This window comes from Sapajus apella, unplaced genomic scaffold (genome assembly GCF_009761245.1).
Source record: "Sapajus apella isolate SASKATOON/1434 unplaced genomic scaffold, GSC_monkey_1.0 scaffold141, whole genome shotgun sequence".
NCBI classification, from domain to species: domain Eukaryota; kingdom Metazoa; phylum Chordata; class Mammalia; order Primates; family Cebidae; genus Sapajus; species Sapajus apella.
The window spans coordinates 1,204,634-1,218,169 of record NW_022437081.1 but is presented as its reverse complement, the minus strand read 5'-3'; the positions used below and the strand labels follow the sequence as shown (position 1 = coordinate 1,218,169).

The following is a 13,536-nucleotide window of genomic DNA, read 5'->3' as shown; positions in this document are numbered from 1 at the left end:
ATTTCCTCCAAATGCTTCCTCTTCCCCCAACCTGGCTGAGAGCTTTAGGTACTCAGACAACACCAATAATGTTAAGAGGTCTTTATTATTCAAAAAATAAATAACAAGATAATTACAAGTTCACTCTGGAAACAATGGAGACTGCAGGTAGATACAACAGATTTCCTTTAAATACAGTCATTTCGTGATGAGGAGTGGGCAGGCTCAGGGCCGCACTCCCTACTCCTCACCCCCATCTACAGTGGTAGAGATAGGGACACGGTGAAAAGAAGAGAACTGACTAACAACAGCCTAACTTGTGTGTGTGTGTGTGTGTGTGTGTGTGAGAGAGAGAGAGAGATGGAGAGAGTGAGAGAGAGACAGAGAGAGAGGCGGGGAGAGAGAGAGAGATGGAGAGAGAGAGAAAGGCAGAGAGACAGAAAAAGAGAGATTAAGAAGAGAGACTGGGGAGAAAAGAGACTGACAGAGGGAGAGAGAGACTAGGAGAAAGAGGTTGAGAGAGAGAGAGACTGAAAGAGAGAGATGGGGAGAGAGAGAGAGATTGAAAGGGAATGAATAACTGTCTGAGTGGGTGGCAGGGCAGGGTTTTCGGGTCTCCACTGTGTTAGACATTCTAAAGTCTAGAGCCTGGCCCCCTCCAGCAGGGCCACAGGAACCCAGAGTCAACCATAACTGGATATTAGCTGAGGCTCCCCATTTCCCTTCTGCATCTTCACTGATAAATCAAATGCATTATCCATGGAAAGACACTGCACGCAAAGAAACAAAACTGAACTTGGCAAATTATCTGCTGTTTACTCAGAATTCAACCTGTGCATAATGGCCTTGTCTTTTCATAGGACTTTCTGGATGTCTGCATCAGTGGGGTTGCTGCTTCAGAAATATAAGCTCTTATGGAGCAGGGCCCGTTTTGGTTTCATGTGACCTGTAATTCACTTATTACAGGTCTACATGCCTTGGAGTATATAATAAATAGTTCTCCATAAGGAGGATCCTAGGGTTATAAATAGGCAGTTAACAGGGGGTGGGCTTATCTGCTGTGCTGTGTTATGAAGACTGCCAGCGTCAGCTGCACCACAGCCTGCAAGGTGACACTGTTCCACTGTTCAGAGTTTGAGTAAGCCAAAGGACGTGAAGCCGGTGCCGTGGCTCACTTGGCTTGGATCAGTCACATTGACAAACACCGAAGCACCTGGTTGCAATTCAAATATTCCTCCCAAGTGAATGGATTGTTGCCCGCAAGGTTTGGCAGAACTGTGGGTATTTGCGGCTCTGAGTAAGATTCTCTCGAATCTATTGGGGGGCTTTAGGCAGAGGCTGGCTATAAATGGAGCTTGACTCGAAGCTTCCCGATTGGAACAGAAGGTGACTTGGGCATAGATATAATAGAGTCCTTGTCTTTTAACGGTCAGCTGTTTCCCATTTTCCAGGGTTACCAAGTTGTTGCTCATGGTGTAGTATCCTTTTTCAGCCCACTGTAGCACTGTTACAAAGACAGGAAAGGTTTGTGGTGAGGTGAAGCATAGTTCACATTCTGGCAAAAAGTATAGCTTAATGTTGGATACTGGCTTGGTATGGGAATAGATTCTCAAGGCCCCTTCCATGGGCTTCAGAGCCATGTTCTAATCCAGACTCTACTTAAGCTTAGGCAAGTCTCTTAATCTCCCCGAGCTTCACTCCTCATCTGCAACATGGGGCTCATATTAGAGCATATTTCAGAGACTTGCGAAGATTAAATAAAGTAAGAGATCACAGTGAGTTTCCTTCTGTCGTTAGAGTCCTTATAGTCAATTTGCCTTGGACTTAAGAAGGTACAAATAATTTCAAAATTCTGCATCATAAATTATGCATACCAAATTACTCAGACAAAACTTTTGCTAATATTAACATGAATACCTTGCTTGCCTTGAATTTTACAAAGTCAAAGAGTTGTCAGTCTACCTAGCTCAGACTTAGCACAGAGAAAAGACCCTATTTCTTCCTACCTGATCATGCTGCTGCAAACCTGACCTGCCTCCCCCAGCAAGGACTAAAATTAGGCAAGGAAGTATGAAAATAAACTGTGTGTTCATTTCACGGTATGTTTTGATCTCCCATTGTAGTGGGCGCCACCAACTTGAAAGTACCTGTATTCTTGTGGCTAAGCCAGAGTACCCACCAACAGTGTGCCATTTTCTCGGCTGTGATGTTGAGTGGGTTCAAAGTAGTGTGTGCGCCTGACTTCAAATCTCAGCTCCCACAGAAAGCTAGGCTGACTGATGAGGGTGAGGGTTGAGGAGAAGCGAAAGTACTGATGTGTTTGCTTCCTTCAGCTTTTTTTTTTTTTTTTTTAAGCAATTCCTATTCTATAGCCTTATGTCTATCAGGGCACAAGATCCCACCTGCTAAGACTCGCCCTTTATTACTAGGAAGGCATCCTGAAATTCCTGACAGATCTGGGCCCTCCAGACCACTCCAGAAACAATGCTTCATTAGAATGTGTGCTCTTTTGAACCATGTTATTGAGAAAAAAAAGGCAGGTTCTTAAACTTTTAGTTCAATAAGTTTACTTTGGTAGGTCCTTACCTAATTTTAGTCCTTGATGTGGGATGTAGGGCAAGATATTAGTAGCATGGCTAGGTAGGAAGAAGAGGTTTGGGACTGGGATGGGGGTGGAATGGCATTGTCTTCCCACCTGATCCCCTGCAAACCTATCGGGTTGCAGAGTGTAAGATATTATAGAGCTGATATCCATTACGAGCCTTTTGGGAGAATCTGAGCTCCAAGAAATATATCCAAGAGCAAGGGTTTAGATAGAGGTGAAAAAAAGACGAGTGGGAAGCTATTCTTCTAGGAGATTTATCTGTTGTTGTCACCCAATCCAGAAGCGAGAAGGAGTACCTGACAAAATTATTAAATATCGTGCAACTAACTGATATTAATGAGGGACTTTACGTCACTCTTTTGACATCTAAGCCATGGTAAGTAAACTATGTAGTGTCACCTTACAGTTGTACAGCACTTAACAGCATCACTATCTGCTGTTATATACAATTTCTACTGTCATTATATACGATAATGATAACTGTCCATGTGTTACACCCACTGAGAAGCCCAAGCCACTTCAGAGATGAAGCAGTGTCTTCTCTCTCTCTCTGTCTGTGTCTGTTTCTCTCTCTGTCACACACACACACACACACACACACACACACACACACACACACACACTGTTTAGAACTCCATTCCGGAGTACTCTGTTGAATTTTTCAAAGACTCCTCTGACTCTCTTGCCTTTATGTTGATGGGGAACTTTATGTTAGCGTGCATGTTTCCATCCATTTATCAGATACGGCATAATCTCCGGCATCAGTTATTGCAAGGTACGCATTTGGGAAAAAAATATCTAAAGGCTAGAATGGTGGCAGAACGTATATGGAAATAAAATCGTTCAAAGTTGAAAAGATCACAGTATGTCGTCTGCTGTTACTTCATTGGAAAATCTAACGTCTTGGCACCTATTGATCTTTACAGAATGATTTTACCTTTAATTTCCCTGAGGTTGGCCTCAGTGAGGCTGAGCTTAATCATACAGGGATTGACAGATGGCAGGAAATACCCTACAAGGCCCATTTCCACACAGTGAAGAGGGGTTAGGAGGAGGGATGCTCCAGTCAGGAGGTCACTACCTGCCATCTCTTCTATGTTGTCAGAATAATGATCCCTCCACCCAGTAATTCATCATTTAGAATCAGCCACTGAGCAAGAACATAATGAGAACACTGAGATTGCATTCCACCTCCTTTTGTCCTTCTAAGTCCCATCTTTGCATTTGAACTCACTTTGAAGACAAAAAAGGGAATAGGAGAAGTATAGGGGTAGGTGTGTAAATTGGGTCCCAGGGGAAAAGAGGAGTCTAACCATTAGGTAACATGATTTCGGCATTCCAGCCTTTCCCCTTGAGTGGCTACTGCTCAGATGCTGTGTGACTTACCAGATGTTGTTTTACTACTGGCCTCACTTATGACATGTGCCGCAATTTGAGGATTCTGATCACCTGAAATGAAACCAACAACAATCTGTCAGGCTAAGGTAATACAAAAACTGCCCCCAAAACTATTTGGTCCAGTTCTACAACTGTGTAATAGAGATTGTGCAAAAATAGGTTATGTAAAAGGAAGGATAAAATGGTCTGAAATCCCTCCCACTGAAGGAAAAGTTGGTTTCTAAAATCTGAGTAATTGAATTGGCTATTTCCATTGATCTCATTCTCCTAATAGTTAATCAGTACTAGATTCCATTTTGCATACATTGACACAGGCTAAAAACACTGGACTTCGTTAAACATCTTGCTTTTAGGCACAACTCCCATACATTGTGGATTTTAGTGTGCTCCAAAGGCTGTACACTTAGTAAGATTCTTACGGTTTCTGATTTGGTCAAGCAACTGGCCGAACTATTGTATCTATCTTTAATTATTTCTCGTTTTAAAGCCCTGCTCCCTAATGAGATGTGCCAATCTGCTAAGGGCAGAGGCTGTGTGGAAATTTCTTTTTGTCCAGTTATGAGCTTGATGTTGGGTACTTTGTAAGTGCCCTATAAACGTTGAGTCAAATTGCATGACCTAAATGACCAGTTTGGTTAATGTTATCATTTTCCTGAAGACTTATAGACAGCATCTACATAAACTGTTTCCTCAGACTTCTCTGTAATTAACAGACAGCATGCTACTGCTACGCAACATATCTTGCAGTTATTCTGAAGATAAAACATTCATGGAAGTCCGATGACCATTTAGCATCCAGAACAACAGTTAAGGCAAGCTCTGAGTTCTGTCTTTGCCTTAGAAAATAGTATCTCTATCTCTGTGTGATGTATGTCTTTGTGTGTATTAAATTTGCAGAAGCCATAACATCATGTTCATCAACTTTGTGATATAATATTCTCTCTAACAACACTCCCTCTTTCCCATAATCTGCTGCTAAAGTCACTTCAGGCATGATTGTATTGGTTTGGGTTACCACATTCTAAAAGGACAAGGGAAAAGTTAGTGTGTCCAAGAAAAGGAGATGAATGTCGGAGGAAAGGGCCTGGAAAGGGTCATAGGAGGAACAGTGGAAGATATCAGGGATCTTTATCCTGGAGAAGAAAAAGCTCAGTCACACCTTGGTGGCCATGATTGCTGTCTTCCATATCTGGACAGCTGCTGGGGAGGAGAGCAATTATACTTTGTTTACTATGGCCTCAAAGAGCAGAACTGGGACCAGTAAGTGGAGATTATAGGAACAAAGTTTAACTCGAGGAGGAAAGACTTCTCTCAAGTAGTATAGTAATCTTAGTAGTATTAGAGCCATTCAAAGATGGATCAGGCTGCCTTATGAGGTGTAAAGTGCTTCATCCCGAGACATGTTTGATCAGAGGCTGGATGGTCAGCGCTATTGTGAAGGAGATTTGTGTTGTGGGGATGGTGCTGGATTTGAGAGCCATCAAGGTGTCTTCCAACCCTGAGATGTTCAGGATGCTCTAACTTTAAGAACAGGGCAAATAATAGAACACTGTGACACTGTCACTCCTCGATCCCAGAGGCTCCACCGGCCACTGTGCTCTATGAAAAATGGTTATCTATGAGTGATGAATGCCACTGTTACTGAATGATGACTTTCCTGTCATCTCATTCCACTGTAGGTGGTACCAGGCTGCGTGGTTGCTCTAATTAAGGTATTGAACATAATGGAATTTCTTCAGATTTGGTATCATTGGCATTAAAGGAACATATCCTTTTTCATAAATACATACGTACAAAGCCTTTCCAAGTCACAGGGACCAGAGAAGGTGTCAATTTGACAATTGTGTTCCTGTTTTATTTCCAGGGCTAAAAGTTCCCTGATTCAACAACACTGGGTTGTTCAATATTATCAGACTAAATCAAACTTCCTTTTAGTTTTCAGACGTTCATAGAAATTAGTAAACAGCAAGCCTACCTTTTTGCATTTCAAAGCTATTTTCTTTCTTCTTCTCCTCTTTGTTTAGCATTATATCCTAAAATAAGAATCATTGCAAGAGGTTATTTTGACAGGGGCTCTGCTGTGGGGTTTTAAAGTTATCATTTGTTTGGCATCTGTCATTACTCTGTTGTCTGTTTCTGGTGAGGATTATCATATAGACTCAGATTCTGTCATTAATTCCATCATACCAATTGGGAGTCCATGGTTCTGACAGATGAGCCGACAACCCAGAAAGCCCAGGGGAGAATCTGGAAGTAAAATCCAGGCCTATTATCTCCGTTCCAGTGCTCTCTCCAGACCAGAGGCTGCGGTCCTGACCCTTCTTATGACCTCAAACTCCCTGGCTTTGACAGATATTGACAAATATGTTGAATGGGGAGATGATTCTACCCTGGGAACTGGTATATGGAATATTATTAAACATAAAGCAAGGTGTATATCTCTTAGAATACAATTAGTGTGAAATCTTGTAAGAAAAGATAACAGTAAGTTTGACCTTGGGAGAGAAATCCCAGACTATGAATAGACCTCCTGACATTTTAAATTTTGTTATCCCTTTCAATGGGTTGAAGAGATTCTCTTGTTGATAGTTGCATTGTATTTATTTAGAATAATCAGCATTTAGGAAACAGGTCATCTCCCAATGGTGCTGATGTTCAAAGGCAAATGCGACACTTTTTAAAAGGTTTCTTTTCACTTATAAACTGAAGGAAGGCTAGAGGTATTTAAAGAAGCTAACAGGAACTTCCATCAACATAGGTTGGAAGATAATCAAGGCTATTGCTTCCATTTTAAAGAGACTGATCAAAAGGCCTGGAGGGCTTAACTAGTCAGTATGATGTCACCCAAAGAAGCTGAGATCTAAATCAAGAGTGGAAATTGTGAGATGACATTCACAGGCTGGGCTTAGCTTCTTACATCTGTCTATCTTCTGAATAAAAGGGAAGAAGACAGTAGTGTTTTCACATCTTATGATAATCAAAGTCCTCTGGTCTTTCCCACTCTTGGAATCAGTTGTCTACAGAACCTTTCCTTTTCTTTCCTCCCCCAGAAAGAATTTGTGTTGTCACTGTTGAGAGTCTTGCTGTAGGCTCAGCTCAGTTGCCAGATTTAAGGGCGTAGGTCGTAGAGCCTCCAGGGGAACCTGAGCCTGAGAACACTCACACGGGCCCCAGAACTTCAACTTTCCATTTGAGCTGAAGCGCGGCACTATGAAGATGCAGTGACAGGAAAATGTTTGTGAGATCACAAGTAAACAAATGACTATTTAGTGTCTTTTCAAAAAGTAGAGTGTGATGATTGAGGTCGAGATACTTTTAGGCTAAGTGGTTGCATTGGTGTTGAGGCCTGGCCAAGATGAAAACATGAAGTCAGCAAAGCTTGTGTTTCATGAGCCCAGCCTAGCCTTTCTGTGAACTTTCCCCCAGCCACAATCCCCAGAGCCTTTTTTTTCCTTGCTTCACTCCCCACCTCAATTGAAATACTTTTTTTTCCCCCATTTATTTATTTTATTGCATTTTAGGTTTCGGGGTACGTGTGGAGAACATGCAAAATTGTTGCATACGTACACACGTGGCAGTGTGATTTGCTGCCTTCCTCCCCATCACCTACATCTGGCATTTCTCCCCTTGCTATCTCTCCCCAGCTTTTTAAAGTAGACTTTCAGAAAATCTGGAATGAGTTATTTCTTTCTTAGTGAGAGTTCCACATGGCAGGTATGGACAGGTTGCTCTTTACCTTGAAACAGAAGTGCTTTGACTCTCTCAAAGACCTCGCAGGCATTCGTGGGTAAATAATCACGGAACTGAATATTCTAGCAGGGGTGGGGTGGGTTGTAAGTTTTAATATGAAATCATACTATTCAAAATGATACCTCTGCTTACCCTCACTTGAGTCTTGAATACCATCTTTCCCCCAAAGTGACAGATTAGTGCTACCTGCCTCCAAAGATAATGAGTTCCTTGTCACTAGAGATCTTCAAAGAGAGATTGGATGACCACTTAGGATGTGGAGAGAAGACTGAAGCTCTGGATTGATAATTGGATCTGATAACTTCTAAGACCCCATCACGCCCTATGATTCAAAGGCCCCAAATTCAAACTTGAGGTTGATTTGGTGCAGCCAGACTGTGGCCCCGAAAAAAATGCCTGCTAACATTAGCTGAGAAAATATGAATCCAATCTGGAGCTATTCTATAATTGACCTATTGAGTTTTTTTTCAAAGTCTAAAATATTGTTTTAGAGTGAGAAATTTGGGGGAAAGGGTATTGGAAAGAGGATCTGTCATGGGGGAGGATTGGGCAGCTGTAGAACTCTGTATCTACTCATTGTGCATGATCCTAGGTATAGATGGTGTTGACTAGGGTTCCACACCTGCTGCAGTAGACACAAGGGGCCTCCTTCAGTTGCATGTAAGGAGGAGATCCCTGGAGCCCTGGCTGACATGCCTGAGAAGATCTGCCTTTTAAGAATATGAAACTTTGAAGCTGTCACTTTTTTCGTGCGAGCATAAGCATGGAGGCCAAACTGACCTTATTCCTATCCTTGGTGGCTGATTTTGGGAGATTTGCATACATACCCAACCCGAAATAATGACATGAGGAATTGACAATTCAACTGCAAAAGTCTCTGTAAGAAATGAGGGTGACTGATAAGCCACTCTCACTGCCACTGGAGGGAACTGAAGGCTTATCACATAGAATGTCAGAGCTGATAGTGCCCTTACAGATAATCTGTCTTCTCATGTTATAGATAAAACTGAGGCCCAGAAAGGTGAAGTTATTTACTCAAAGTCACACAGTCAAGCACATTCAGTCTGCTATTTGGATTATTAACCATCATTTTGAAATTGTCTTTATTCACATTTAAATTCATAACACCGTCCAATACTCTGTAATACTGGCCCAAATCCTTGAAGAACCAAAGAAACTCAAATCATTTTCCTAGCTGGCCAGTCTTGCAAAGAAAGGGTTTAGGAGTTTCATCTAAAATCTAGATTAATGTAAAGAACCTGAAAGCAAGCAGCAGATTTGAGCCGCATTCTGATACCCGTAAGTGACTCAGGAATAAGGTGTTAGAATCTTCACTAGAATTAAATGACACCCTGGTGACAGTACAGGAGAGCAGGAATACAATTAGAAATAACACCTTAAACCTTTTACACCTTTATTACATTACATATCATCTATATGTGAGAACTAATTCCTGTTGGTTTACCCAGATACCCACCCACCTGGTCCAGCGCTGTCCTCGATGTGAAGTGCTGTCCCCTAGAAATGACCCCTAAGTAAGCTGAGACTCAAGGATATTTGACTCAGTGTCCTCAGAGGGATGTAGGCAGAAAGAACTCTTGATGTTCTACCTCAGGAGAAAGAGCCCTTAGATCCCATGTCTGTGACAATGGAATTAATGTAAAGCCTCTAAAAATTCTTGTTTTGGGTATCCATTATAAGCCATAGTCACTGCAGTGACTTCATGCTGGTTACCAGCCTGGTGGGCTAGAAGGCTTTGAACCCTCTGTGCCTCTGGTCATGACTGGCCATAGAGTGGACTGGCTTCATGAGCAAGTGATATTAGACGGAGTCTGGTTTGAGCAGCACTGAGAGTGTCTATTACTTATTCCCCGCACCTCTCTCCCCAGTATAAGGGAAAGATCTCACTGTCAGGATATCTAAAATTCCATCATCAGAGAAGCACCAGAGACTGTTACCAGTCTTCAGGAGTCCCTTCACTTGCGGCCTACTGCCACAGCAGCTGTCCACGGCTATTGCTTCTCTGGGAAATGGGGATCAGACCATGGGTCCACAGTGGGAGAGAATAAAGGTTTGGATGGGGAGACACAGAAATACAAAAACCAAGCTTGGTGGATTTTATCATTTTGCCTAGTGGTAGCTGCATATTGTAAGCTCATGAGTCTGTGTGGCTGTACCCCTAAGGGTGTATTTTCCTCAGAGAGTGTCTTTGTTTTTTTAACACACACACACTCATATATATGTGTATGTATGCGTGCTTAACACACATAGACACACCCATATATGTGTGTGTGTATTCATGCATGTACATACATATATGTGCGTGTGTGTGTGTGTGTTTGTGTCTATAACCAATCTTTACACATTGGCATTGTCAGTTGCCCGATCTAGCAAATGTAGTAAAACATTTCAATGACACTTTTACCAACAACTAAGCTCCTTACCTTCACAAAGCCTTCAAACTGGCTTTTAATGTCCTCACAGTTCAGTAAGGATAAGGATCTTTCTCCTGTGTTGCATCTCTGTATCGTTTTCATGAATACAAAATCTTCATGAAGATTCCTTTCATCTTCTATCTATTTTGAAATAACATGGATATGATAAATGTCATTCTGAAGGAGAATACAGCTAATGATATTGGCCTCTACATTCATTTCCATGGCATCAACAAGAGGAGGACTTTCGGGCATAAATGGGGAATAATAAGTTATTATATTGGCTGATTGCTATTTTGTATTTGCAGTTTAAAAATCTATAAAAGCCAGCAATTACGATGTCATGTTATCAGAAACTCCAGGTAGAAATCAGAGCTATTCTACTAAATGTTCATTACAAAACGCATACTTTTTCAACATACTATAGCAGCAATATTCTGTAATTGTCACATTTCTCATTGCTCCAGTAATGATTGGTCATTATAAACATCAGCCTAGAAAATAGTTTTCTGCAGAGCTAATTTGCCCACTTCATTTTAGTGTTTGTGATGCAGTGCTTTATAAAAAGAAGTTAATTTGTGATGTGTCAGTTAACGAGTTCTAATTACATCTCTCTCCCTTTTTAACTTTAGTATTTGTAGAAAACATTTGCATTTTTAAAGAAATCGTCTTTTATCCTCAAAGCAACAAGATATTTTTTTCCAATGTCTTCGAAAAATTAAATGTATAGAATTCACTTGCATTATCAAGTAATTTTGTACCATTTTCTTACTTTAAGAGTAGATTTTTTAGATTCAAAACAAGATTCAGTTAGCTGGCAGCTTTTGCGGTCATTAAGGGCACATGCAAATACTATGGTAAATTTCAGATTACTTAGGTCACTATTGCCCCTTTAAAAGCTAGGCCTATGTCCAGACATCTGTTTGACAGAGCGCATCAGGCCAAACACAAACAACCAACCAGGCCAGAAGCCTCCTCTTTTCTCAGCAGTGAAACCTAAAGTTTGGATAACCCAGTGGATGACTTCAGCCCTTACTGCCTTACCTTATCCTGATATATAAACCTCATGACATTAATTCTAGGTCCGCATCCTAAGAGAGGACACTCCAGTATCCCTGATAAAATGCAATCATCCAGATGCTTTCCAGCCACAGTTCCTGCATCCAGAATTTTAGGAACAGCCAGAAAACTAATGAATTTTCTCCTTTACATGTATAATTGGTATTTTGTCAACACAGCCAATTATACTCCTCAGTGGAAGTGAAAAAATACATGAAATCAAAATAAATCCTGATGGTTTTCTTTTCCTAAGAATGCAAAACAGCCTACTAAGTTATTCTGCTCTTTTGTTTCTGCAAGTCTAACCATTTGAAAATGTAAAACATCTCAGGGGGAAACTGAGCATCTTGCAACTACAATCAGTGTTCACGAAGAATTATACAGAGAGTGCTACTTTTACTAAAAGGCTGCAAATTCTAGGACTTATCTATGTCTATGCTAATCTGAAGCACTATGAATTTTTAGATCAAATTGATGCTCTTCTTGCCTACTTGGAAATTTAAAAGAAAAAAAGTTGTCTCCATAAAGTTAGCTTACTTTTAAAGCAAAACTTTAGCAAATAATTACAGCTAGTGCGTATGCAGTGCTTACCATATATCAGGCACACTCCTAAGCTCTTTACAAGGCTAAACTCACTTCATCTGTGAAATGGACACCATTACCGTCTCAATTTCTCAGATGTGGAAACTAAGGCACTTGCCCCAGGATACCAGAGATGGTATGGGCAGGGCCAGGATTTGAACCTAGGCAGTCTGACTCCAGATCCCAAGATCCTAACCATAGACAAGAATATGAGACTTGATTGACTAGGCAACAAAAATTATGGCACAAGACCATTCTTCTATTTGGTTTCTACCATCATCCATCATTTGGGTAGAACTAAAACAAACCAACCTACCAATTAGTAAGGACCACAAATTTAGTTAATAAAGCCTGTGGTTCATCTTACCTTGTCCAACCTTCTATGAAGATACACAGCAAAAAGTGCTGACCCAATCATCTGGGTGATAAGAAAAACAGTAAGTAAATACATAAAAATTTTCATGCTGACGGGCAGTCCAGTGGCCGCAGATCGGGGAGCAGGTTGGTTGTATGTTTCGATCATGCTGTGTTAAAGTTGAAATGGTATCTTCTGGTGGAGAAGGTGGCAGAGGCAGCATGAGAAGACTGTCAAAGTGGCCACCTTACTCAGGATTAGTTAAGAGCGCACAATCGTTGCAGCCCACACTTCCTGGAAAATATGCTTCGTAGTCTTCTCTCCCAGCAAAAACGTTACGTAAAGGTTTTTTTTTTTTTTTTAAATTATACCCATATCATTCACTTCCAGGCTTTCCTTTTTGTTAGTAAAGAAGAAACAACTTTCTTCTTCCATATATTCATTCTTGCCTTGAAATGTCATAGACTTCTTAACAGACAATGGCAGTATTTTCCTATCGCTGTCTAACTTTTTGGGTTCACCAGTTTCAAGGAAAGTGACAAATTCATCCACTAGCAATAGGCTTATTTCAATTTCAGTCTTACTAATATCAAGTGGGAAACTGGTATATGGGGAAAGAAACACATGTCAACAAAAGTTTGGATTGATTTTATGACTGATGTCCCATCAACTAATTGCTTCTTAAAACTTTACTTCTTTAATTGCTAAACTCAATGAAAGTCTGGCAGCTTTTCAGGTCAAGTCTACATGGCATAAAGGAAAAAGCATGCTGATGGTTATTAAATACAATTTAGCTGGAGAGATAATGCAAGAAAAATAAATTTCTCAAAGGGAAAGATAAGTAGGGTCTTGAGGGAAATCAGGCCAAGACTGTGGAATTGAAGTTAAAGTAAAAATAGTGGCCTGACATAGCCAACTTGCCTGTGTACACTATTCCAATCCATTAGATAATTGTTGGTGCTGATGTAATGGTTAAGAATAGGAAAAATAGGCTGCAGTTAAGAGATCTGAATTCTAGTCCTTGCTCTACCAATAAATTGCTATGAACCTTGGGCAAATCACTTCATCTGTTTAGATCTCAGTTTCCTCATACCGAAAGGAGGCACTTGCACCTGTCTTGCTTATCCCGTAGGTTGCTGTAAAGATCTAATAAAGATGTGCATGGAAGAAATTTGAAACGCATTAAGCAATAGACAATTCTCATCCTGATTTTTTTTGGAATTTGTTTAGCCTAAGACATGAGTTTTACAAATAATTGCCAACTCATGTTGGTAAAAACCAAATGAACAATAACAACATTAAAAACACCTAAAGTTTTGACAATGAATTGAATCACCAAAGTGTGTAGTATTACACATTTCTGAAGGGCTTTT

At 40.7% G+C, this 13,536-nt stretch overlaps 1 protein-coding gene across 1 annotated transcript; it reads right to left on the bottom strand.

The window, feature by feature from the left end:
- Positions 1-775: 775 nt before the first annotated feature.
- On the bottom strand, positions 776-12,497 carry CD40LG (CD40 ligand). Its single transcript, XM_032264043.1, has 5 exons — positions 12,176-12,497; positions 10,177-10,308; positions 5,958-6,015; positions 3,971-4,033; positions 776-1,483 (listed from the first exon to the last, which is right to left on the bottom strand). The coding sequence occupies exons 1-5, from the start codon at positions 12,329-12,331 to the stop codon at positions 1,107-1,109; spliced, it is 786 nt and encodes a 261-aa protein (XP_032119934.1). The 5' UTR covers positions 12,332-12,497; the 3' UTR covers positions 776-1,106.
- Between the last annotated feature and the right edge of the window lie 1,039 nt (positions 12,498-13,536).